This window comes from Plectrocnemia conspersa, unplaced genomic scaffold (genome assembly GCF_051122295.1).
Source record: "Plectrocnemia conspersa isolate PC_06_02 unplaced genomic scaffold, ASM5112229v1 ptg000012l, whole genome shotgun sequence".
NCBI lineage: Eukaryota > Metazoa > Arthropoda > Insecta > Trichoptera > Polycentropodidae > Plectrocnemia > Plectrocnemia conspersa.
In genome coordinates this window covers 6843530-6871248 of record NW_028277176.1, presented here as the reverse complement: position 1 = coordinate 6871248, position 27719 = coordinate 6843530, and the positions used below count along the sequence as shown (strand labels likewise).

The window sequence follows — 27719 nt, the reverse complement described above, 5'->3', positions numbered from 1 at the left end:
GCATATACAGTCATATTTATAAAACAAACTAGTAGTATCAAGTTTTACAGGGTATCATTTTTTAGCAGATACTACTTATACTGATACGTACAGGCTTGCTCTGTTATATTAAAAACATCATATGTTAAAGACACATTACTCTCTTAAATTTTTCTGTGCTTAATAAAAAAAGACAGTGCTAAACTGTAGCTAAAAACCAAGAGGTTGAAAAGTTGTTTGGGTGTAAGGTGGTCCAATAAATGTTACAAGTCGACAATAATATTAAAACAAAAAACAGGACACAAACATTCACTTAAAATAGCAATGAATAACTAAATATTTATTAAAATTTTGGTTCAAATCATTCTACATATTGTTGTTAAAGAGATACACGAAAATTATATTATTAAGGCTGAAAATAACATAGCCAAAACAAATCGAAAGAAGGCTGAGATGCTAGCTAGCTTTTTTCCGTCATTACTCAAAATGATACATTATTTAACAGATACAAAAAAATCCATTAGTGACAAGCGGTAGCAACATTACCAATACAAATAAAGAGAAAGATGAGATGATAGCTAGCTCATATTTTTCGTTGTATGAGCTTACGCTAAATATCTAAAAATATAATAAAATTACTATATCGTTTATTCAATATTTAATCAGAATTTTTTTCAACACATGTATTTTTATAAAACAACAACAATTTTATTGTTGTTGTTTTACAAAAATACAAGGCTAAGATGCTGGCTAGCTCGTACAAAGTTGTCCCACTAATTTTTTTTAATACTCGTAGAAAACACACTAAAGAATTTAGCGTATAAAATATTTTTAAAAGTGCCTAAATGTAAGAAAGATTGTTTAAAAAAATTTTTGTTTGAAACACAAAATATGCATAAATATACAAACAAATAATTGGCTACAAACGTCGGCAACTTAAGTCAAAATTAGATCTATTTGCTAAATATATTTTCCCAAAAAAATATAATCATTGGATTTTTTTGTACAACTCGTAAGCATGTACCAGCATTCAACAATATATTACAGTATAGATTTAACAAGAAAGCATTTAGTTGAATGGACATTTGTCGACTAAATAGCTAAGCACACACGCACGGATTTGTCCGACGGACACCCGGACAGGTTTGTCCGAGCTTCGCCACACACGCAAACTGTCTGAACTCGGACATCAGATTTACGTGTGTTTAGGTGATTCTGAATTTCAAATAAACAAGCATTTCAAATAATTAAGCCTTATCCCTACAGTACTAGAATAATAAATAATGGCGATTTGTGTCAAAAAAATAATCAAAAATTATTTTTAACACACTTTTTTAGTTTACAATATATGAGGTCTCACTGTCTCCTATAAAAAACTCTCGGGTTAGCAGTCCGAGGTATTGCGCAAGGCACTACTTATGACAAGCAAAACATAATAGATAAACGCAATCAGGGCCAAAGGGCTCGGCCTTTAGGAAACCGAGGGCCAAGGCTGCGACTGAGGCAACGTATACATCCCTCGAAGATCAGGGGGATAGTGTTGTAACAAGCATGATACGCAATGCATGCAGTGCAAAGCAATGCAGGCCAGCCAACGAGAGAGTGTCTCTTCGTGCGCTCGAGAAAAATACTAATGAAACTCTGATAAATATGTAGTACTACAGGGAGTGGGTTCCGCTCATCCGGCTGTCACAAGCTGAGTGCCCGCCCATAAGGGTTGGACTCGTAGGTCTCTAATACCTGCAACGGTAGTGGTAGTATACACCCCCCGTATTTGATTAAAAAAATGTAAAAAAATGCATTTTTAAATTTAATAATATTGAGTGACCGATGGGTCATAAAGTAATAAAACCTTATCAGAAAAAAATATTTACATCTGTTAGATGATTTACCCATCGATGGCAGCAGCTTTGGCACACAAAGGCGAGCGGAAATGATCCAGGTCATAAAATCACTTGAGGAACAAATTTTAATAAAAATACTGTAAGCTAACTAAACACTACCCTTTTACAGTAAAATTATATTTTTTTCTACACAAGCGGAGGATCTGCTACGCAAGTTTTCACAATATTTCACATCGTTCGATAAAATACTACAATATTTAAATTAAATTATAGCGAACCTAAGCTAATAAAAATTCAAAAACTATTGTTAGCTTTAAAAGTTTTATTATGTCAAGTTGAGTTTGGTTAACTAGTTTAGATTAGGTTTGGGTTTAAATAGAAAATGAAGTTTCACTAGTCAAATTGAGTTTCAGCGTCAATTTAGAGCAGCATATAAAATTCAGTTAAATTCTATTTTAGCTAGTATAGATATATATCTACCGGTGAAAGTGTATTTGTATATAATTTCATTGAAACGCCAGTGAAAATTTAACTTTACTGGTAATACACATTCACTGTAACATATGTTATCTGTTGGTAGTTTTGCGTGAATTGTAACTTAGAGAAACTATTGGTATTATATTAAATCCATAAGCGTTAATAGAGTCAAAGAAAATTCTATAAAACTTGAAAATGTCAATTTGTCACTCCTCACTAGTCAGATCTTGACTGTTGAGCAAGGTCGCTTGCTCACACTACGTTTTCGGATATTCATAATCGCGTTTCACTTAGTTTGTACGAGATCCATTATTACTAACATTTTTTCCTCTTATATTTGTAAAATAACGACGTTTTAGCAGCCTGCTCAAATAGGAACGAAGGACAATATAACAGCAGTAATGCTGAAAGCAATTCACGCTTAAATATGATTTATCGTGTACAGCACATATAGCAAAATATTGTGCGCGATTGTAATTATATTATTGCCAAACAAAGACAAGAAAAAAATAAATAGAAAAGTCGTTTCTTAATTTATAACGCGAAAGTACAGCCTGAATTTAAAATCATCGTTAGTGACAACAGCTTTGAAAAGGCAAAAGAAAATCAGTCTCTTCCATTTCGATCATTAAATCTGGTCTAGCCAAGTAGTTATCTTGAATCTTCAAGAGTCCTTTGTAATATGCAACTCAAAAAATAATAGTCAATGCAATGCAAATAAATTATTAAGATATTCCTTATTTATATATTGATTTGCCCATCCATGCTATAAGCCTTCTCGTATCAATAAATAATACTATGAAAAATAGAGTCAGTTTTATTTAGTTCCACTTCGAATGTGAATACGGATATATGATCAGATTTTTGCATACTTATGCTTTTTTAGTTTTCCTCGCTGAAACTATAATTTGGTCATTTCGCGACTCATTGAACTTGAAGAAGTGTCTGACGCGCAAAATAGCAATTTTTCATGTCGCGTCGTAACTCTTGATGTGGCATACATGTTATACATTTAGTATTAGCGCTGAATTAAATCAGATTTTAAAGGACACCCTATGTGTTTTGATATTAAAATAGTTGCCACAGAAAATCCCAATATGTGCTGATGATTTTATTTATAAATGTTAACTTAAAAAAGTATTTTTTAGCCTAAATATAACTAGCATTGTTTTGTATATAATCATTATTTAAGCCCGTCATTCTTATGCTCACTGTATTTTATCATTCAGTAATATTTCTTTCACTCAAAAAATAGTTCAGAGCATCTCTTAACATTGCTTGTTAAGGAACACAAACGAAAAGAACCGCATTACATAAAATATATTATATTCCGATTCGCCGCACGCGTTTCAACTTTCTCGGATCTGTTTCCCAACATGGCCACGCCAGGTAACTACAATCAAACAGCACTATAATATTTTTTTCATCGCATTGTAAAAAAAATGCCAATTGATCACCGAGCGGCGGCGGAATTCCTGTGATGTCAAGACAAAGAAGAGTTATGACCACAATCTGGGGTGAAAATAGAGTCAGGAAACGGAGTGGCTCCGGACGTGTCCCACCCTGATGGCCTAATGGTCAATCAAATATGGTCAAGGATTGGAAAAGTGGCGACAAAGAGCAAGGTGCTGACCTTGATGCAACAATCGAAGTACGAGCAATTAGCACGACACGTGTAGGAAAACTCTATCGATCTTTGGTCGACGAACTTAGGGTCTAAAATACATTTTTTAATAAAAAGAACCAGAAGATTATCTTCTCGGGACTGGCGAGTTTAATTCAAAAGCAAAGCGATCTGGCATTACTCCAAATCGTACATCATTAACGCCAAACCGAACTTTACGACATTACGTTCGATTATAAATGAGTGGAAACAGAACGTTTGTTATGTGTTGTTGTTATAACGTGTGTATTAGAATCGTGAGAGTAATAAATTTCACCATTTTTTATTATTATTTTTGGATCTTAATATTATGTCTAAATCAAAGATTTTGGAACTAAATCAAAGATCAAGGGACTGCATATAAATCTATCAAAATCATTGAAGATGTGTAAATATTAATAAATGTGACAGATTTATTTTTGAAATACGAGGGATGTTCAGAAAGTAAATACGATGTAGTTGTAATGAATTATATTAAACAATGACACTGTCAAAGACCTTTACATGTCACTATAAATAGTAAAACCATAAAGTTTTAAGCAAAAATCAAAAATATTTATAATTAAGTGAAAAATATGAAATAAAGCTACGTGATTTGTGCTTTCAAAACCAAACACATGTCAAAATTTATCTAATTTATTCCAGCGGCTAATTTAAAAAAAGAAACCTTTCATGCTTATTTATACAAAGTAGACACGCGAATAAAATCCTAATCCTAAACTAGTCTTAATCCGTCCCTAGTATCAGAGGATTATAGGCTACTTGACCATTAAGAAAATGATATGTAACATTGGCCTAATATATCATGATATTTTTAGAAAAAATATTTTATATAAGCACTGCAAATATATTATTAAAAAAATACATTTGTGAATTCAAGCACTATTCACTATATTAATATTTTAATAATTATAATATAAATAAATCAACAATCTATATACTTTAGTATAGATAATAATAATATAAAATATTTGTAGTTGTAGTATTCTATATTGATATTGTATGAATGTGTCAAGTATATTTTTATGGCAAAATATCAAATAAAAAATATTGGTTTTTCAATAAAGTTAAAGAAAATCAACTAACCTCCAAGTGTGCTGTTTGAATCCCAAGCAGGAGTCTGAACAATCATCGCATGGTTGACCGTCAATAACTTCGCTTATCACAACACCCTGAAAAATATAAAAATAACATTAAGTTAAAGTATTGTACATCATATTACTTTACAAACATTTAAAATGCCGTCGTTATTATGACTAGTAAAGTGCTGCCATCTATCATCAAAATGTGCAAGCACTAAGCAAATGTCAGAACCATTCGTTAAAATGGTCGGTAAAACAGTACTCATATTTATAATTTTAATATAATTTTTTTATGAATATTAAAAAATAAACACTATTGTGTTTATCCTAATATAAAATTATTTATTTTTATCTATTCCATAGTATTTCTATGGAATAGATAAAAAAATATGGTGTTGCTTTAGTGTGAAACTGATTAATTGGTATTCATTTCGATAAAATAAAATATAAGCCAAATACGAAAGTTAGTATATTAATACGTGATCATAATAGCAAAAAAATATTGTTAATTAAATTTGATTGAATTTTTCTCTTTTCTGACCGACATATGATATTGAAAGAAATGTTTTGCTCTATAAGGCTTCGTGCAACGAAAAACGCGCATTCTACAAAGCAGAGTTGGTCAACTTTTTTTAATCAATATCTTTTGTTGTGTTCCAAATACATCTTTCATAAAAAAATGTATACAATTCAGCAATTTCAACCATAGAGTAATTTCACATTGAATGGAAATATTATATGTTCTATAAAAAGAATTGTTAATTTTATTCCTGATATTATACAACATACTTTTCAGAGCGTTTGATGAAAATAACAAGGTGTAAAATTAGCGGAATGAAATCTTAAAGTAAAATGCTATATAAATAATCTAAAAATGCTTAAACACATTACTTATAATATAATTTGCTTCCATTTGCTATGCGTTATTCACAACATACACCATGGTGGCGTTCTCTGACGTATTATGTTACGTTTTTTTTTCAAGTTTCTTTAATATATGGCAATATACATTCACATATTATCGATATGTGATAAAAATATTATTTTTTTCACTATTTTCGACGGAAGAACGTCATTTGAAAATTTCGTAATTTTGGCACATATAAATTAGATTTAAATAATATAAATAAACTTCAAATAATCGACATTATACTTTAGATGTTCAACATTATTACAAAAGTTACATTCGGGTATAATGACTTCGAATGACCTCTTATTAAAATAAATCGAATTAGAGATAGATATTATAAAAATAAACAAACACACTTGCATTAAATAATAATAATGCATGTCATTTTGTGTTTTTAATCCTTATGGCTTATTATCCATTAAGCGTGACCTTCAACTTGTCTGGATGGAATTAGAAATATTTTAAGAAATCAGTAGTTTTGCGATAACTGTCGTTAACGGGCGTGTACTGTGTTTCGTTACATTGTTCTCGAATAAGTGTTTTCGTTTATATTTTTTATAATAAAATCCTTTTTAATGTTTTCAATTATTGTGCATTATAAAGTGACTATAATACATATTTAACCATTTCATTTAATTTTAATTAGCAGTGTAAAATTAAAATTAGTATTTATAATAGTATTTGTGTTTATACACACAATATATTTATCATTATGAGCTACTATATTTAGATGTAAATAGTTAACAATTTGTTATTTGTCTACCATGGACAAAAATATGAGGCGCTTGTTTCTGGTGAGTGACATTTTTAAAATAATCTTAAATTTTAAATATATAAGCATATACACAAGCTTTAGTTAAATATTAAAATGAATTGCTAAGCAACCGACTTTAAAACTTTAATCAAATTCGCTTTTTAAATACCTTTTATAATTTAATAATATTAAAAAAGTTTGAGAATCACCGTTAAATGTTGGTTATTTTTATGAAGCAATCGTTCTACAATAATATACATCTAATGAAAAATAAATAATAAAATGATTCGTTTTTTAAACAGGTTTTAGAAATTAACAAAATAAAAAAAGTTTGAGGATCGCTGCTGAATTTTTGAATTTTTTTTTTTTTGAATAATCGTAAACATTTATTTACAATAATATAGATCTTATTAAAGTAAATAATATATTGATTCGCTTTTTAAATTACTTATAGAATTTAATAATATGAAAAAGTTTGAGAATCACCATCAATTTTTTTAAATAATCGTATACATTTAATTATAATCATATACATCTAATCAAAGGTTACCGATAAAATGATTCACGTCTTTAAATCACTTGGAATTTAATAAAATAAAATTAGTTTGAGAGCCACTGATGAATTTTGGCAGAATTTCTAGAATACACGTTTACCTTCAAGTATGTCTATATTCACCAAATTAAATTATAATTAAAGTGACACAGCTTTTAATAAAATTATATAAGGTTGAGAGCCACTGATGGATTTTATCAAATTTTCTAAAAAATTATGGTTCATTTTCACTGGAATTGGATAATATCAAAAATTTGGCTAATCTAATGTGTTTTCAATAATTCGTTGGTAAATACAATTTCGAATTATAATATTTTATGATTAATTTCAATTTTCCGCGGACCTAGTGTTGAGAACCGTTGAACAAAAACGTAACTCGATACCATGATAAATTTTAAATAATATCCCAAATTTTATAATTTTATGTGTACTGGAGCAAAAGATACATAATTTTAATCCAAACAAATATTTTCAAAATAGTGCCAGTAGTTATCTGTAATCTTTCTAATTAAATGTAGCGGTTGTTAAAGTGTTAATATTGATATATTTGGGACTTTGTTGCGATTTTTTTTCGATCGATTTTTAAAAAGTTTAGTCTCGTAACCTCATTATAGGTCGTGGGTTTGCACAGAAGAACGCTTTCAATCTTTCAGTGGCATAAGAGGTGATAAAAAATTATATTAATTAAATGTGTGCAATTTAATAATAATTATTAGACAATAAGAAAATGACATTGAAAACACAGTATGAGAAATAAAATAATAATCTTTTTAATATTAATAGGCTTTCTTTTATGAAACCGCAACTAGTTTGAATTGAAAATTCAATGACAGATATTAAAATTCTATGGTGACAATGCAATTTTTCACTTGAAAAATGTATTCATTTATGATTATCTTGTAGCAACGTAAATCTCCATTATAGATCAACAAGTAAAAGACTTTATACTGTACATTAAAAACGTGTATTCACTTTCATGAGATAAACATATACAATCAAAGCATTGAGAGGCATTTAGAGTTGTAAAAAAGAGCAATTATTCGACTCATTAATGTTCCTTTTTTTCGCTTCAGTGTAGCAACACGATCGAGAGCAAGTTCACCGTCCTGCGAGACGATTAATAAATTTCAAAGAACATTTCCGGCCATCGCATCAAGATGTGCAGATTATAATAAATCATATATAAAAATACTTGACACATAATATGTGCTCTGAGTGCATATCATCGCATTGTATGAATGTGGGTTTGGTGAAAGTGAGTCGGTCCTAATGCTATATGAAGAAGCAAAGAGAGATGCGTGGTTCTAAGAGTAATTAAACGATTATAAATTCGCGTGGGAAGTGTGTCACTTATAATATAATGTATTGTCTAAAAGCAATCTGCATGAATTGATGCGATCAGTGTTACACGCCGGTTTTCACTTAAATGCTATTGTAATTAAAAAAGGGACAAAACGAACATAAACTGCGTCCTCGTTTAGATCTTGAAGAGAATGGAGAAAATGATCGATGGTTTAGAATCGATTTCTTAGAATACAGTATTTATTTATGCGAGAATGTAGTATTGATAATAGCATAGCATATTTCAGCGTTGATGCATGGGAAGTTTGATTTTTGTGTTGAGCAAATAATGAGACAGGTTTATGCGATAACCGAATTAAAATAACACTTGTGTAATTCAACATTAAATTAGACAAGTAATAAAATAATTGATACCACAACTGAAATGCCAATCATTACATGAATTAATAATAAATATGAAAACAATGATAATAAATTGAGTATTTATTACTAAAAAAAATATTTGAATAGACAAATATAATTTATTTCGAAGTCATAAATTTAAAGTAGGAATAGATTGATTTATTGCATCGACAATTTAGTATCGATACGTTGTAATTAGGTACAAGATGCGACAATCCATAAGAACTAATATATTTATTTTTACACGGGTGCCAGAAAAGAATTTTGAGTACAATAGCGATATGACGCTAAAATTTCCTTTCCGGCGCAAGTAATTTTTTAATTGTGGACTTTCACGGCTTTGTTTTGATTGGCGTTTAGCGGATGTAAAATATCTAGAACCGTTATTTTGGAAACACTTGAGCGGTACACATGTTCGATTCCTACACGTACTTCGGTTTTTTTATTAGATGTATTGATTTTTATATATTTATAATTCCGATCAGGTTTATTCAGATTTTCGAATTTCATATATAAATATCGTAATAAAAAATCCAAACAAAACTGAGCTAGGTCATGCATATTGATTGTTATTATTATAATGTGTGTTTTTAAATCACATAGTTTGATTTTAGTCTAATGTCTCACAACTTACTTTCAGTAGTTTTGATTATATTTATCCCACTATAATGCATTTGCACGTCTGTGACTTCTCAATGAAAGCTTTACAATAAATGTATTTTTAAGCCAAAAGTGAAGTAAACAGCTAAGCTGAGTATAAAATCAAGTGATAAATGAAAGGTTAAGTGACAAGCTTGATTCTCATAGTATCTGAAAAATGGGAAGAGATCAACAACCTACTGTCTGCCTTATCTTGTCCAATTATGGATATTTCGGATAGTACTGGTTTCTTGTATTATAAGATTTACAATAAATAAAAAGTTACTATCTGAAACTACGTAGCAATGAAGCTTTGTATTTAAAAATAAATAGGCTTATTTCAAAAAAACTTTAAGCATAGACTTAAATTATTAATATTTGCGATCATTCCTCTTTGAAATTTAGCGAATAGTTTATAATTCGTATGAATTATAAACTATTGAAACAATAGATTTTTCGCTTCTATATAGATGCCAAAAATAAATTTTGAGAACAGTAGACTAGCGATATGACGCTAAGATTTCCTCTCCAGCGTAGAATAAGCTTTAAAAACAGAATTTATTGTGGTAAAATACGGTTTATACAGCGAATAAATACGTCTTTTAAAGTAAACTGACCGTTTCGCAAAAAGCTATATATGCCACCGTTGCCTGTTTCCCGCAAACATTCATATGCAATGCACTTGCTGCGCTGTAACAGTATTCTAAGATAATAACTAAATTATAGTGCCACCTAAATCACGCATGATGATAATCGTGGTTGATTTCGGTTTAAGATTAACTTTATACTTTGCACCAGTGAAGCTCACACCAAATCGATACAAGCGACTCAGTAAGAACCTAGTAAGAACATATTCAGTTAGTTCATCATTGAGTCACTTGAGCTTTAAAACGACTTAAAGATCACAGTAACGTAAAAATTGTAAAAAATAGCATAAAAATAATTTGTAGCGCATTGTTTTCGCATATTATTATAAGATCAGACATAAAAAGCAAGACTCTTAATGTTGTTGATATAAAAATAAATAGTTTTATAAATACTAGTACTTTTTTATAAAATTATTATTTATACGAATCTAATGAAACATACTTTCAAAACATTTTATTATTTATTAAATAAAAATAATATGTATATTGAATTGACGTTGCGCTGAAATTATTTTTAATAGTCAAAGAAAAGGGTCATAAAATAGATTTATATATTTTTTGAGTTTGACAAACAAAAAAACAGTCATGTATTTTTGCACAGATGCTCAATAACGGTATCTATAAATAGTTGACAAACAATGCTGCTAATTACCGTTGGATCTTACTTTAACAAAAATATTTCTGCTAAAGAGTACTAAACACTAATATTCTATAAAATATCTACGTTACCAAATGTGCCGACTTGTTATCTATCGTTACGCTATTACACACACCAGAGTCTGATTTTTTTTTCATAAGACAAAAACAACGAGTCTGGTTCCGCCCCAAATCATCGGCACTTCGCATAATTCGGATTAGGCCAAGAGCTGCATTAAATTCTAGCTACGTTCTAGACGCAATTGGATCTTACAGTTACAGCCAGGCAATATATTGATAGGCTATTATGGGAACTTTTTATTAAGTATACAAAAACTGTTGTATGATACTAAGGAACTTTCACATTTTTTATATCATCGACACATCTTCTAACATATCCCACACTCAACGGACAATGCCTCGAATCGAGATCAATAGACAATTTCTCGCGATCGTGAGGTATCGAGTTTCATGACGATCTAACTACGGTCTATACATCACAAAGACACTATAAAATACTACCTTTTCACTCTCAACATAAGTACGTTTCTATCGGCCGATGGCAAGTCACTTAAGGGGTTAATTAAATCACCGGATGGCACTTTATGTATTAAGTGGGCTAAACTGCTGATTAATCGTTCGATTATCGCGAAACGCGTCAGACGCGTTTCTCTTGAATTTTATTATCACAACTCGTTTATTATTATACTTAATATATAAATAAGCAAATAGAGTTTCGCAATAAATCGCGGTTTCCGTTTTTCTGTGGAAGTATGCGTCGTTTTAGATTTTGATCGAGGTTTTTTCAAAATTATTTTAGATAGCTTATAATAAAATGCATCCGTTTTTAGTGTCAAAATTTAACATAAATCATAAAAAAGACACGTAGTCTACATATACATATTATGTACCAATAGTTAAAGTGCGTGAAAAGGAATTTGAAAGTATAATAAGAAGAAAATTCATAATAATAGAACGCGCGTTTGTAGCATAAGATATTCATTCTAAAAAATATTTCATTGAACTGTTTAAAATAATTTTACTGCATTAGAAAAACATCAAATATATGTTGTTAATATTTTGCAAAAAGATACAGAAGCATCTACATTTACAAGCTATTTTATATTTATTTTTCATCAATACAGAACAATTTATAAATCCACTTAATAAATGCTATAGTTTGTCAGTAACATAATAAATAAGGTTTTAAATATCGATACAAAAATTTGATATAATATAAAAGACCAAAACCAAATCCAAAATAGTCGGTTGCTGGAAAAAAAATAATGATAGCGAAGATTGTGTCATTGGAATATGTAGCATGAAAGCTTTGGAAGATATTTTTTAGTTTTAAGTTACTTGTAAATGAATGTAAAAGCTATATATAAATTAATATATTACAACCACTAGCTATTTTTCTGTGTTTTACTAATCTCTCGCAATTTTTTGTATTATATGAAGTTTCAAGTTTTTTTCTAAAACCAATCTATGTCACGATTTCCGTGACACTCTTAAATTTTTCCCCTCACAAATCAAAGTAATTATCTAAAGTTATGAAAAAATAATAATCGGTATTTGAAATATTAACATATATGCAAAAAATAAAATAATATATCTATTATCTAGTAAGATTTTTAAATGTAAATCTACAGTATATTATCAAGAAAAAAAGATTTTACATAAAAATTCACTTTCTAGCCAAGTAAAGAGCACTTATTGCAAATACGCATTGACCGTGAGAATATAACTTGTCGCATTTACGCGGTAAACGCGCAACAAACGCTAATATTTTTTTAAATAATTAACAACTCGCCAATAATTATTACAAACACAAAATAATACTATTGCATTAATAAGACGGTCAATGGATTGTGCTAATTAAAACGACAAGTTCAAGGTTGCCAAATATTCAACAGTTCAAAACACGACGGTCACAAAACGATTCTTATACGAGGGGCGGTTGATAATTACTCAGTCTAGGCAAGAGATGGCAACAGTATCACAATAATCAGTCAGTCTGCTGCGTCATTTAGTTTGTGCTTAATAGTCATTGAAGGCGAACAATTTTTGCATTTTTACAAAAATGAATAAAATCGAATATCGTGCAGTGATTAGATACATATTTTTGAAATAAAAAACGTACGATGGGATCAACACCGAATTAAATTATGTTTATGGGGACTCTGCGCCTTCGATAACAATAAAATATTGGACAACTGAATTTAAACATTTTTTAAGTATTTTTAAGGACATGAGGTTACCACGCCAGAAATCGATAAAATCCATGAAATGATTAAGCGCAAGTGATTAAGCGCGATAAAACTAAAACAGATACTCTAGACATGGGATACATTATAATTCATTTAAAGTGGCACCGAAAACGCAGCCGCTTCTCTCTTTACGTCAACCCTTTGAAGACGACTGGATTATTATTTTTTTAAATAATTACACAAATTGCACAGGACTCAAAAACAATGTTGCGCGATAATAATAATTCATAAATTTACTTTCTATAAGAATATACAGCAAGAATAATACAGATTTTAAGAAATAATTACAATATATAGAATGTCTGTCTTTTTAAAGATTATTCTGGAATTTATATATATACAAATGTATGTATACATATTTGTAAATATAAGGTGTTCAATTAAAACATATATTTTTATAATAAAATTCAGTGTTTTTAAATGTTTTTTGGAATAATTTTTTCTTTTTAAAAGTGATGTCACTTTAAATTTTCATTGAAAACAGTTAAGTGGTTATTATGAAATCACTGATAATTATTTTAAAATCTGATGAATCAGATCTTATCTATGCTTTGTGTGTGAGGCATAATGTGGTTATTGAGAATGTGTTCATTTATATATTTAAAAGAGATATATTTGTTTAAAACATAATTTTCATAGATAGCAATTATTGCAAATATAGTATATGATATATAATATATTAGATAACATAAGTTTTTTAATTTTATCGATTAAAAATATAATTAATTCGTTATACATAATTAAATTTAAAAGGTGTATAAATATTTATTAACTACTTACATATTGTTGTATGTTACAAGCAGATGAATCAATTATGAAACCTTAGAATATTAATAATGTATTTAAGAAAAAAACAAAGCAATGTTTTATTTTGAATAGATTTATTTATTAATGTAATAAAATCGTTATATTATTTTTACATATGTAAATACATATGCACATATAATATAAATAGCAAATTTTAAAACATACAATTAACTTATTATTATTATTTAATGTATTAATGTGATTTATCTGAATTTTCTTTATTTATAAATATATAAAAAATGGATCTCATAAAGATCATAAATATTTATATATAAATATTCAATTCAATTACTTAACGTACATAATTTATTTTATTTTTTAATAAAATGTGAAATTTTTGATCAAATCTTGTTTACCACATGGAGTGCCTTAATGCACATTTTAAATACGAGTGAAAGTGTAAAAGTTACCTTAAGTGAATTTTTGCATATCAACATAAAAACACGTTTTTGATCATTAATGCACAGTAAAGATAATCAAAGATGTTCTTAAGACAAAAATGATGAATGCACTGAGGAAGAACGAAACGTGCATAAAAAAATGATAGAGTAACGAACCATTTTGCAACTTTCCCTCGAGCCATTTATATTCATGTATATTATTTAAATTAGTACTTCTCAATATTTTTATATTAGGGTCCTTAAAATATGAATCTTCATCATAAAAAAACTGGTGACTTCGTAAACTTGCCAATCTATAAATAAACTATTTTTACCAGAATTGTTTTAGTTTCGGTTTTAATTTTATTTTACTAGTAACGATAAATATTGTTTTATCTAACTATTAACGCATTAAAGGGCACATTTTAATTATTTAGAAAATTGGTATCGAACTGTAGTTTGATCTTTACTTAGATTTAGGAAATATAGGTTGTGATTTAGTAATAAGATTAATTACAATAATTGTAATTAATATTTCATGTATGTAAATAAAAAAATTATGAATAAGTTTTTGGCTATTAAAGAAGTTTTTACTAAAAGGATTGGTTTCATAATACAGAAAAAATCGATTTATTTAAAAAATAATACGTCAACTTTTTGTCACTTCTATCGGTTTTTCAATAATAAAAAGGCGAAGTTCTTTATAAGATTCTATAACTTTTTAAAAAGATACGTTTCCTTTATTATGTGGCATATTATTGTATATTATTCCGTACCATACGGTCCGCCAGGACATCGCAACTATCTCTAACGATAAATATATTTATCAATAAACTTAAAAGCTGGAATTACCGAGGGTTAAATTATAAGATCATAAATTTTGAACTTTCGTGCAATGAAGAGAATATTTCACAATACTATTTACCGTCCTTTGAAACATCACCCTTACGTATTAATATAAAAAATACTTTTAAATACAAGCATACTCTTTGCATTTGATGAATAAATTGAAACAGTTGCACTTTTGTTATTTTAAGACTTGCGATAAAGACGAAATAGCAAACAACGCACAACATGTAACATGTCACATGACCTGACTCAACCGAAGTTTTTTTTTGTCACGGAATTAAATACTCGGAATAATGAACTTAGTGAACAATGCCTGCTTTGCGCGTGCAAGCTCTCAAATATTTAACTAATGTCAATGTTGTTTATCGCTATTTTAAAAGGTGTAACTTCGTTATTGGATCAAATTTGTCACGATCGTGACTCAAACTCCTGTCACGTTGTTGCAATTCCTCGGAACTCTTGGGTGGTCGAATCATGACAGTACGATTCAGATTTTATTTTTAAGAAATTGCTAATTTGTATCTATGAATTAAAGATGAAATGCCAGTAAAAATAGAAGCGACTTAAATTTTTATAGTTTTAAACGTTACTGTTACGGACATTGAAAATCGGCAGAAACCCCAAAAATGCACAATAGCCACGCACTTTCAAAAGCCATTATTCACTACAAAACTTAATTAAACATGTTCTATATAAGCTTCGATACTCATTTAGAAAACATTAATAGCCTCGCATTATATACCTACTTTCATTCATCACCAATCGAAGCATTGACGACTAAAAGATGATCACAAATATTTGACAATTCGACTCTACCGCCTGATAATGATATCTAAATGTTACTGTGAATTATAGACTCTTTTTTATATGGATTTTTTACACGATTTTGAAATAACACGGTCCAAAAAAAATGAATACATATTTTCACTATATTTTGTTCTAGCACGGTTCCCAGAAATTTCAATTTGAAATAGATGAGCTATTTCTTTGGATGATAAATTTTGGACCATCTTGAGAGAGGCGAAGGTTCTACATCTATGGGTCAATGTTTTGGTCTGAACGAATCAACTATTATAACAATTAAAAATAATGTAGATTTCAACCAAAAATCAGTAATTTCTGGATCAAAAATTAGTTCCAAAAAGTCTTCGTATAGTCGAAGTGTTATCTTATGCCTGCACTACACTCTCTGGAAGTTGGGCAAGGTTGGCCAAAGACGGAGAATATAGTGGGTTACTTCAGTCGAGTTCGGTTCTCTCTCGGAAGTTGTCGGAGGTTACCGAGAACAGGATGTAAAGTGGGGGTAATTCAGTCGACTTGGCCAGCTTCGAGCGCTTCCGAACATTGTCGGCAAAAGGACCGGAGTCAAAGAGTCCGAAGTCGGAGCTGCTCTTTCGAGCGCGAGCAGTGAGATACTTCCCCTTTCGCTCTCTCGCTTGTTAAGTGACGAGAGTGAGAGAGATAATGATATGGTTTTTCGCAAACTGAGATAGAACGAGTAACTCGCTTCAATTTTAGTATGCGCGTATGTGTTCTATGGTCAACACGCATGTCAAGTGCTGCATCATGGTCACGTGGTCAAGTTATAATACCACATGTTTATTGGGGACTTCAACAGACTCTTACTGACATTTTTGAATATTCAAGGGCACCAAAAGGGATTAATTATATTTTTGATAGTATATTCTTCTAACAGATATCGTTATTATATTTTTTTTCATATAAAATTAAATAATTAAAAAATAATTAGTTATACTTGATTTTGTTAAAAAAAATCGTTTCCAATATCCTTATCTATTTTCCTAGATCGGTTTATATAAATGTCACACCATAACGAATTCTTATTTAGAATCGATGGCGACAAATTCTAGGATAGTCACAGATGTGGTGTTCGTATTCTGAAGTATCATTTTTATGCCTTATGGCATTTTGCAAGAGCCGACAAAGATTTTGCAAAAATCGAAAAATTTTCACTAATATTGTATTGTGAGTGCCCACACAAACTTTTATAATTATCAGTAGCGAAATTTTAATAATATGACAATTTAAAAATGCGATTATTTGGCATATTTTTCGATCGCGCGCAAATATGCTGGCTGTACGTGACAGAAGCCGCCGTCTGGACGTCATTCACGGTCGCCGTCCGGACGACTTGGTCGACTTCAGTTGTAACTTAGGTTCGGACAACTTCAATGATAATGTAGTGCAGGCATTAGAGAAGATGTAAAAACTATTAAAAACTAAAAACGTATGTATAATATTTTAATAAAAATATTTTTAGAATTTATTTATTTGGTTTTAAATATTAACTTTTTTTACACTATTTTTTATACTACAATGTTGTAGTATAGAAAATAAAAAAAAAAAAAATAACACGATTTTTTATATTTAGGGAACCAATCTTCGATTTTTCTATGTTATCTATCATTTTTTTCCACGGTTTTTGTAGTACGTATCCACCGTGTAAAAAGAGTTTGATGTATTTGTACAATTAATTAGCTTTTCTGGCGTCTAATTGGTTGTAAAAGTCACGCACGTTATGAATTTAATATCATGCCCTATATTTATGTAAAAAATGGATGTACATTATTACTAATAAATTAATTAAATGATTAAAGAAAATAACTGCTTTGTTTGACGTTTAACAATCAAGTAACTAGAACTGTTTTTTTTATGAAATAGTTATTGAAATATTAAAGTAGGAATAAAAACAGGTGGTTTATAATAAATTATAAGCAGGAAACTTGTTGTTTTTTTTATGATAATATATTTGTCAAAACATATGTTATAATGAATGTAATTTTTTTTAGAACTAAATTTTGCATACCTCGTTACTTTTGCTCTTATGTGTATTTTACAACATAAGCCTCATTCTAAATTATTCACACTTATCATAAAAATATTAATAAATACGAGCATAAGCACAACGAATTCGTATCTATTTTATAAAATCTACACTAGCTGCAGACATTATAGACTAAACACGAAAAAATTATGACCTGGTTGCTCAGCATGAAAATTATAAACGAATAACTTTTACGGTTAAATTAACTGGGACGCTGAACTTCAAGTATATTTCTCAATAAAACGTTTATCGAGTATAAAATTAATTCAATAATAATACGAATTTCATAAAACATACGCGAAATGAAAAAAAATCAACATGATACTCTAACGAATTTTAAATGAGATACGTGTATAAATTTACAGATACTCGATGATCGTTATGTCCCCGGGGTACGAACGCGATAAATTAGCATTTCAAATGGACTATTGCTTCTGATTAGATATAAAATATTCGATTTTGCAAACCAACGAGAGGTTTTAAAATTTTAGATAAATTTTGCACTCTAAAGTGACCACAGGTATGTGAGCATAATATCAAAACCGACAATCATATTTTTTATACGACCAACCCGATCACGAAGACAATGGACTGGTATTAATAAATGCAGTAGTTCTTAACCATTTTGGGACGATGGCCTAATTTGATTTGAAGCCTTCAGTCAGAAAGTGTGATACAATCAGTTTAAATAAATTATTAAATTAATTAAACGACTGCTTTGCTAATCTATTTTTTGTGTGGCGTTTATTGTCAGTCTATATATAATAGAAGGTTATCAGATACGAGGCGTGGCCCTTTACAAAATATCCCTTTATACACAAGCGGCATTTATGTTTTCAACATAATGAAAAATCGTTAAAACCGATAAAATATTGAGGTGGTTTAATTTATTTTTGTATACGATTTTGTAATATATAGTTTGCCACTCGAAACGTTGCCGTATGAAAGAAACGACATTTCTTTCGACTGTTATTGCATTTTTAAACGAAAACGAGAAAGGTATCGTTTCCTTCGATGAGGTCATTGAAGTAGTCCCACCGGTTTTTGCTCGACTCAAACATATCTATATATGCGTGTGCAAAACCAACGTATAAATATATATTATATATAGAAAACCCTTCTTGGAAATCCTTGTGTTGCATGAGAATAACAGCCCTTAACCTTCAAATGAAACTAGACATTAAATTTTGCATTTGCTAACAAATTTAATATGCACCATTGTGATCAGATGATATTAAATTAATTTATATAATATTGTATTATAGATTAGTCCAAAAGAAAGTGAAAAGTATAATTTGATATTTATATAATTTTATTAATCCTCTGTCATCCTGCATACCATAAAATAAAATTAATAATACATAAGGTAAATTTATAGAATATAAATATAAATAAATTAAGAAATATTATTTGAATTCCACTAAATGAGCTTTTATTGTTATTTAAACAATTACTATAATAAGTTAGATGTACATTAATAATAATATCTTATCAACAATATAACTCTCAGAGTATACTTCTTGTACAACGCAACTAAAAATATATTTACAGGTAAATACCACAATAATTATTTAAATAACATTCAGTTACCGACTTTCCAAATAGCTTTTATTATTTTGTCTTCTATACTTTGTTTCAGAATGAACCTAATTTAAATATTATCTAACAATCTACAACAAATGACATCAAAAACAAGCAATACTTTTGCCAATAAATATAAAATTCGACAAAATCCTCATGTCAGTTGCAGCGTGTTTATTTTATTAAATTGGCAAGATATTTTTTTATGTTGTTAAATACATATAAAATATTTTTACAGATGAGATTCAAATGAGATTCGAACCTAGATCTTTTAGGTCTATAGTCAACGATTTATACAGACACAGTGTAATTAATAAATCATAATGTAGCCTTAATTTGCTACTTAATAAATAAAATATAATGGTTGATTGTAAAGCACTTGAGCATGTTTAAATGCCTGATTGCCTTTAGATTTTAGAATTTCTTTGACAATTGGCGCTTTAAGCAATGCAATGCCTAATTCACATTGCCTTCACCGTGACAATGGAGACAAAGATACTTCATTCGATAAAAAAAATAATTGAATTCATCTTTCATGATAAATTTTATTAAGCATCTAGAATACCTGCCTGCGATGTAGATTAAAAAGGAGAATGAAAGCCTTTAACTTATATTTATGATTTTTAAGTTTATTGTTTTACTACGATTTACGTTTTTAAGCAGTTCTTTACTAACTGCAATACCGAGTAAATTATTTAAATATTTTTTTTATTATATTTACTGTTATTAGATTTAAAAAAAAAATTCTAGTCTAAATAATCTGTCAAATAAATTTTTATCGGATTTTAATAATTTTTTTATCTAAAAAATATGCTTTTAAATCAATTATATTTACTGTTATTAGATTTAAAAGTAGTACTTTTAGTAGTACTTTTGTATACTACTAAAAAATTCTGATAAAAAATCATTTGACAGATTATTTAGAATGGAAAAAAATAGGCAAACTCGAATAAAAGTGAAAGAACATGACATTGAAAACATCGCTTAGAATGTAAATACTGTAATGATAAGAGATGATTAGATTAAATATATTTATAATATGATATATGTATATATTACATTTTTATTTAGATGTATTGAGAGAACTAATAATTTGTGAAATAAATTACTGCAGAGTATAAGAAGCGTAAAAATCAGCAATGGATTAATACACATAATAACTAGTGAAATAACTCAAATGATGATTTTAAGAAAACATTAAAAATATATAATACTAGAACATAAATTAAAGACCAATTATTTTATAAAAATAAGAAAAATACTACTGTTAAATAATAAGATTTATTAGAAGTTAAAGAGCATGACATTGAAAACGTGCCTCTCTATAAACAAAAAATGACTAGATTAAATTTATGTATAATACTAGATTTATTTAACTGTTTATCTGTGATTCTTATTTATATCATTATATAATGTGAAATTAATTAGTACAGAGCTTAGCAAGAGATTCATAATGATAGATATATAATTAAAAATTGAGATTGCTTGGTTTATTTAATACAGTGAAAGAAGTCTTATATACAACTGAAGAAATGCTGATGAAAATTGAAAAAAATAGAAAGGCATAGAACATTTAGATGTGAAAAGAAGGGCCAACCTCAATAGAAGCAAGCAATTCGATGCTGTCAAACAACAAGATTGATTGGAAGTGAAAGAGCATGACATAGAAAACGTAGTTTAAAATGGGAATACTGTAATAAAAGATTGGAGGCGAGAGATGATTAGATCAAATATATGTTTTAAAAAAACTTTGTGCATTGAAATAAAACCTATTTTGCAAAATAAATAACTACAGAATAAATACAAAATAAATAAAAAAATATACTATTATTATTACTAGATTTATGAATTTGTAAAGCAATAAACATTTTACTACTTTAGCATAAGTTTGCTGTATATTAAATGGTGAATTTTATGGTTTAGCAGGAAATAAAAAAAATAATATATTTATGCATATCTACATGTTTAGTGTTAGTTATAAATTAAATTTATATAAACCCACATCGATTGTAATAAATGATTATTAAATTTTGTCAACGACTAATTTGGTATGACAGATCAGTCAATGATGCAACTTCGTTCATCGTGGGCGTCAAAAATTATATTAATCATTAGCCTCTAAATTTAAAAAAGTACCTTTTTGCTGTAAATCCACTCTATTCTTGCTGGTGGAGCTTCACCTCTCGAAGGTATCTCTTTGTCGTAATACATATTCATCAGATTGACGCTCCTTGTGTCCTTGACTTCATCAGCATAGCGATCCTCTTCCGAGAACCTGCTCCCATTCTTCGGACAAAAGTTGCTGATCTTTAAATTCTTCACGTCAGGCATCGGCTGGTAACGGTTATCCCCTTGTAAATCCCTAATGAATCCGTTCTGTGGCGATTTATCATCGCTAGACAAACGTCCGTAGTCTGAGTCGTAATTAAACGCCTTCATCTGAACCGGCGATCTAGAACTAGACAAATATTTGCTATCTTCCACAGGTTTACCATCGCCGTTCGAAGCCATGAACCCTTTTGAAAACAGGCTTTTATTATCTCTGCCCGGATTCTCGGGCGTCTTCCTTTTATCGCCATCGTCGTTGGCATATCCGCCGTAATAAGACGGAAGTTTATAATCGTTGCCCTGTTGCTTTTTGAAAGCGTCAGAAAAGTGAAACTCGATCTTTGTATCTTCCTTTTTCGGCGACTTTTCTTCATTTTTGCGATAGCTCGCATCTCTCGTCTTATAAACCGGTGAATACTCAGCAACGCCCAAAGTAGTAGGCGTGTATTTAATATCAGCGGGCTTATCTTTATCTTTATGCTCAACAGCTTTCTTTGAAAATATTTCAGAAACAGTCTTACTAGGCTTCCTCGTCTTATTTTGATCGTAATACTGCCTAGCTTTATCTTTGATATCATCCTCAGTCGAAATTCTACTCAACAAGCTCTTTTCTCTAATATTCTCCTTATCTAAATACCTATTGTATTCTTCCTCGCTCATCTTCTTATGATTTATATAAAAATCCTTCTTCAGCTTGGCCTCTCTTTCCGGATCTCGCCAATAGATATTCTCGTTCTTTCTATAGTCGGGCTCGTAATCTTCTTTGAAGTCACTGTACTTTTTAGTGATTTTACCGTACGTGGGCGAGAATGCGTTCAGTTTCGATGGACTCTCTCTACCGTTCTCCAAAGAGTCATATCCGTTAGACGATATGGAATCATACCTATTGGTTGGGCGCTTCTCGTTCGGATTTATGTATATCTTTGTGGAATTCGTCTGTGACGAGTAATTACTGCCGTTTATAGGCAAGTCGTTGTGGAATTTATTGGTGATCTTAACGGTCGAGGTGTAATTGGAAGACATTGTAGATTCTCTGCATTGAAGTCACGTCGGGTGATCGATAGGATTAATATCAGTGGAACGAAACGTCGCTAAGTTAAGACTTTTGCAAAGTTATTACGACGAACAACAGTCATCGAAGATAAGGCACATACTTTTAAGGCCACGTATTTTCATATTATAACAATTTATTAAGGCTACACATTCAAGGCACTATTTAACTATAAATAAAATAAAATAAAACATACTCATTATACATATCTATATATGGACACATTGAAAGTAAAACTAGTATGATTCAGCTTTTATATTACGGTCAACTGAAAGCATATTTTTTAGCAAGACCTGTTTGCTAAATAATGACTATACAATTACGTATAAATATATGTATATTTTAGATAAACATAATATGTAACTTTTGTATAAAAATATACACTTTCTTATCATTAAAAGCGTTGTTGTGTTATCACGGTTATTGTGTGTTCATATATAATACATAAAGGTGTATAATATGTATAATGAAAACATTTTTATTGAATTTTATTTCTGAATAAAAAAATGTGTAGTTAGTTTACGTTTTAAGGTCACTTTGTATTTATATTATAATATTATTCTTTTATATTATTTATAAAAATATATTTCATTTTATTTTGCGTTATAAAACGATATTCACTAAATAAATATAGTTCACGTGTTTCCAAAGCACAAAATAATAACCGTACACACCTCACGCCACAAAGTCACGGACAGCACTGATTCGATGTTAGTGAACGCCAGGTGGTTTAGTGTCCGTTTGCCAGGGGCTCTCAACTTTCACGAATGACGATTAATGCAAGTGTGCAATTTATATAGCTTTGTATATATTAGTATCATACCCGTTGAAAAATTAGAGTATTATAAATTAACCAAAATTATACTACATTCATTACCCATTAAATATATATTTTATTTGTGAAACATAAATTAAATATATCAAGATGAAAAAAATATGTGTTATATTGTTATATCAATGGGTAAAACAGAATAGCATATTATTATTAAAAAAAATTGTGCAATAAATAATAAAAATCTCTACTGGTTTATTTTAATTTCTAAAATTTAAAAATATAGGTTTAATTTATGTACATTACTTTAAAAAATACCTCAGAATATCAACTGATATGTTTTCCTAACAGGAATTCGAGTGAAACAAAACCATTTAATAATATATATTAATAACAACTTATGGAGATGTTCCGACGTACATACATATGTATACACCTACTATATTTACGTTAACACAGTCAGTTTAAGAGCCATCCATTACATCATTATTCCTAATTGAAAAAGAAATGTTAGTTCGGGTTTACGCCCCTACTACCTATTAGCCCTAAAGCACACGATACGAATATACGTTCGATATACTTATCATTACTCAGATTGAATAATAAATATAATAATGATTTTAATTTCTATAAATTTGCTCAAAATAGGTTTGTAAAAATTAATTTATTTTCAATTATAACTTAAAATACCCCAATTCGTTCTGTAGCTTTTTGATACGAAAATAAAACAATGTATCTTCTTGCTTAGTCGGGTTTAAGCTGAAGGTTTTTATTTATAATAATTTATATTTAATAATATCCTATTGATGCGCAATGGTACAAATTGTAGCACAATTAAAACCATTTCCTATTAAAAAAAAAATAATATAATTATTATTTTAATTAAAAATATGTGACTGTGACCAAAAATGATCATTTAGCAATAAGGATAAGCTAGACAATAGTGTAAAGGATGAGACCATACAAGAGTTCTCGTTATGATTAGAAAAAGATTCTCCGATTCATTGAAAGAATATTTATTTTTATAAAAACGGTCACGAGAAACAATATATCACCAGAAGATAAAAATCACCATTAGGCCACAACACTCCCGTTGCACAATTCGACATCGAAAGGACGTTTATCGAGTAAATGTCACTTTCTAAAAGCGTATACATATTTCATTGTTCTAAGAAATGAGTGCAACAATTGACTAGATGATCGCTGCATGATTGTGATTCGTCAGTGAGTTTCGCGACACTTAATACTTAAGACTGATCTCCAACGGAGAGGTATAACTACGTATAATCCATTGCGCATAAGTCATACGAGTCCAACCCTTTGGGCGGGCATCCAGCTTGTGAGCAATTCCCTACCCCCCGTAGTACTAAATATGTTATTGGAGATATATTAGTGTTTAACATTCCAATTGCATTGCATGCCAATTACTAATATATAATTATATAAAACTAGCTTAGTCTTAATTTATTACCTTGTACTATTTCTGTCAAATGTTATTTTAATAACATAAAACTCACAATATAGTCAACTACAACCTGTAAAATGTGACGGTATCTTAAAAACAATAATGCTTTTTTTTCATAATGATGTAAAAAATAAGGAAAAGTGAAAATACATTTTGAAATACTTGATAGGTTATATCATCTTTATAATACAAAACAAATTAAGAAATAGCATAAAACACTTATGCGATCACTAAAGAACCTGCAGCGACCGCTTATCATTAAAAATAAGATAACGTCGCTTCTCGGAACAAGATAAAAACTTTGTTCATGATTGTCGAGCCACACACGGAAAGCATCATAGAGACTGTAACTTCCAGAGCTACATCTACGGACATAGGCCCTTAAAAAGGGCTAGCGAGGAGTCAGTGCTAATTCCGTCTCCAGAAAACAATGACACCAGACAAACTATGATGGGTGAAATCGTTATGGTGGAGAAGCTGGTGGCGGGATGATGTCAGTGGAAGATCCTTAGAGTTAAGATTGACAGTATAAGGGAGGTTGATTCTTCTCTGCTGCGTTGCTTGTACTGCACACGTCTATCACCGTATATTGTCCGTAGGCGGAAGGTGTTTGCTAGTGTCTTCGAAGGTCTGCCCTCTTCTCATTGGAGAGGGCGCCATTCCACCATACGCTAGACGCACGCCATCCATCAGTGTGGGAAAGCAAGGTACCCTTATTGGGTTAAAACCCAAGCCCTTGAGGGTAAGTGACTTCTTGGGCTGACCGTCTGAGGTAGAGCGCGAGACATTACCTTTGATGAATAAAGCATAGCAGAGTAACGCAAGCGGGTCAAATGGCTCGGCCCCTCAACTGCAACAGAGGCAGCATAAACACCCTCCGTATGTGGTGCTGTTACGAGGATGATACGCAATGCATGCTGTGTAATGCAATGTTAGCCAGCCAACAAGAGCATGTCTCCCTGAGCGATCGGGAGAATAATAATATATATCCAACATGCGGAGTATTACGGAGGGTACTCATAAGGGTTGAACTTGTTTGGGTCTTATTTCCGGTAACGGCAGTGATGCACGCAATGGACAGCACGATCATCCAGCCAATCGTTGCATTCGCTTGAACGAAATATATATACGCCTTTAGAAAGAAAAAATATGAGATCAAATTGTGCAACGGTAATATTGTAGCCTTACGGTGCTTTTTGTCTTCCGGTAATATATTGTTTCCCGTGATCGTTTTGCAATAAAGAAATATTCTGTCAATGCATCGGAGAATCCTTGCGTGTTTTCTATGTGAGCCTTTTTTCTAGTCGTAACGAGGGCCTTTGTGTGGTCTCATCATTTACACTATTTTCTTGCTTCTCTCAATTGTTGATGTATGATCATTTTTGTTCAAAAAAACGCGAGTTTCAAGAATATGATCCCCTACAAATATATATATTTAGCGCATCCTGTATTTATTATACACAATGTTATCATCATAAATATTATTAATTCATCACGCACATTTGAATCCAGTATATAAATTAAATAAATATAGAAATACAATACACACAGTATTAAAAACGCAAATATAAATAAGAATGACTAAATATTTTAAGTATGACCTCATTCTAACAAGTGTTTATTTAATTTGATAACGCAACTTTAGACTTAATTTTAAAATTATCGGGGAAAAAATTATACGTTAAAAAAATTCCGACCCACAATGTGTAACGTGACGATCCCTGCCTTGACCCTGATTCCGTGTACATCACAAGACTTGATACACACCACAAAGGGTACGTAGACCACAGTTGAAAAATCGCTGGCCTAGACACCGACCATGTAATACGATATTTTCTTTTATTTGTCTTTGAATTTGACAATTTATATAAAATAATACACACACCGTTTAGTGTTTAGTTCTCAATTAGAAAAAATAAATGTAAAATTTCCAACTGCGGAATTCGATGGTATCAGTTGTGCAAATATAAATTGACAAAATTGCATCGATGTTGATCTACAAATGTTTCAAATGTGTTTACTATTCGCAATTCCCGGTCGATGATGAAACATTAAAATACATAGATATATTTATATTTATATAAATACTGTAAATATACGTAATTATATTAATAAATGTTGCGGTCTTACATTGTAAATTTACATAAAGACTAAATCAAGCCTTGACTCATCCGATTTAGGTGCTAAATAAATATGTTAATCAAATATAATATTTTATTGACACTGACTTAAAAAGTTGTACAAAAACAAATTGAAATGAAAAACTTTTAAAAAAGCCCTCGCGTGTGACGTCATTAGGAGGAGGGATAAAATAATTTTAGTATCGTTATTTTTCAAATATTAAATAACTATAAATAAATGCTAGTTTATTATTAATAAAATCAAATGAATAATCTATATTTAAATAAATATGTTTATTGATAAAATATATGTACATATAATTTTGAATAATACTATTCAGGGTTATTTGTACATATAATAAG

At 29.8% G+C, this 27719-nt stretch overlaps 1 protein-coding gene across 10 annotated transcripts in view; it reads right to left on the bottom strand.

The window, feature by feature from the left end:
- Nucleotides 1-27719, bottom strand: part of Lmpt (four and a half LIM domains protein limpet) — a 187282-nt gene that overhangs the window by 121244 nt on the left and 38319 nt on the right. For 2 of the 10 annotated variants that reach the window (XM_088201031.1, XM_088201042.1), the window contains exons 1-3: nt 23665-23701; nt 21757-23168; nt 5050-5135 (exon numbers count right to left, since the gene is read on the bottom strand). In XM_088201031.1, the coding sequence (XP_088057157.1) occupies nt 5050-5135; nt 21757-22971 (1301 nt within the window). In that variant the 5' untranslated portion in view covers nt 22972-23168; nt 23665-23701. Of the gene's footprint in view, nt 1-5049; nt 5136-21756; nt 23169-23522; nt 23702-27719 lie in introns of those variants that run through there. The other 8 variants (XM_088201034.1, XM_088201043.1, XM_088201029.1 and 5 more) reach the window with 6 other exon arrangements.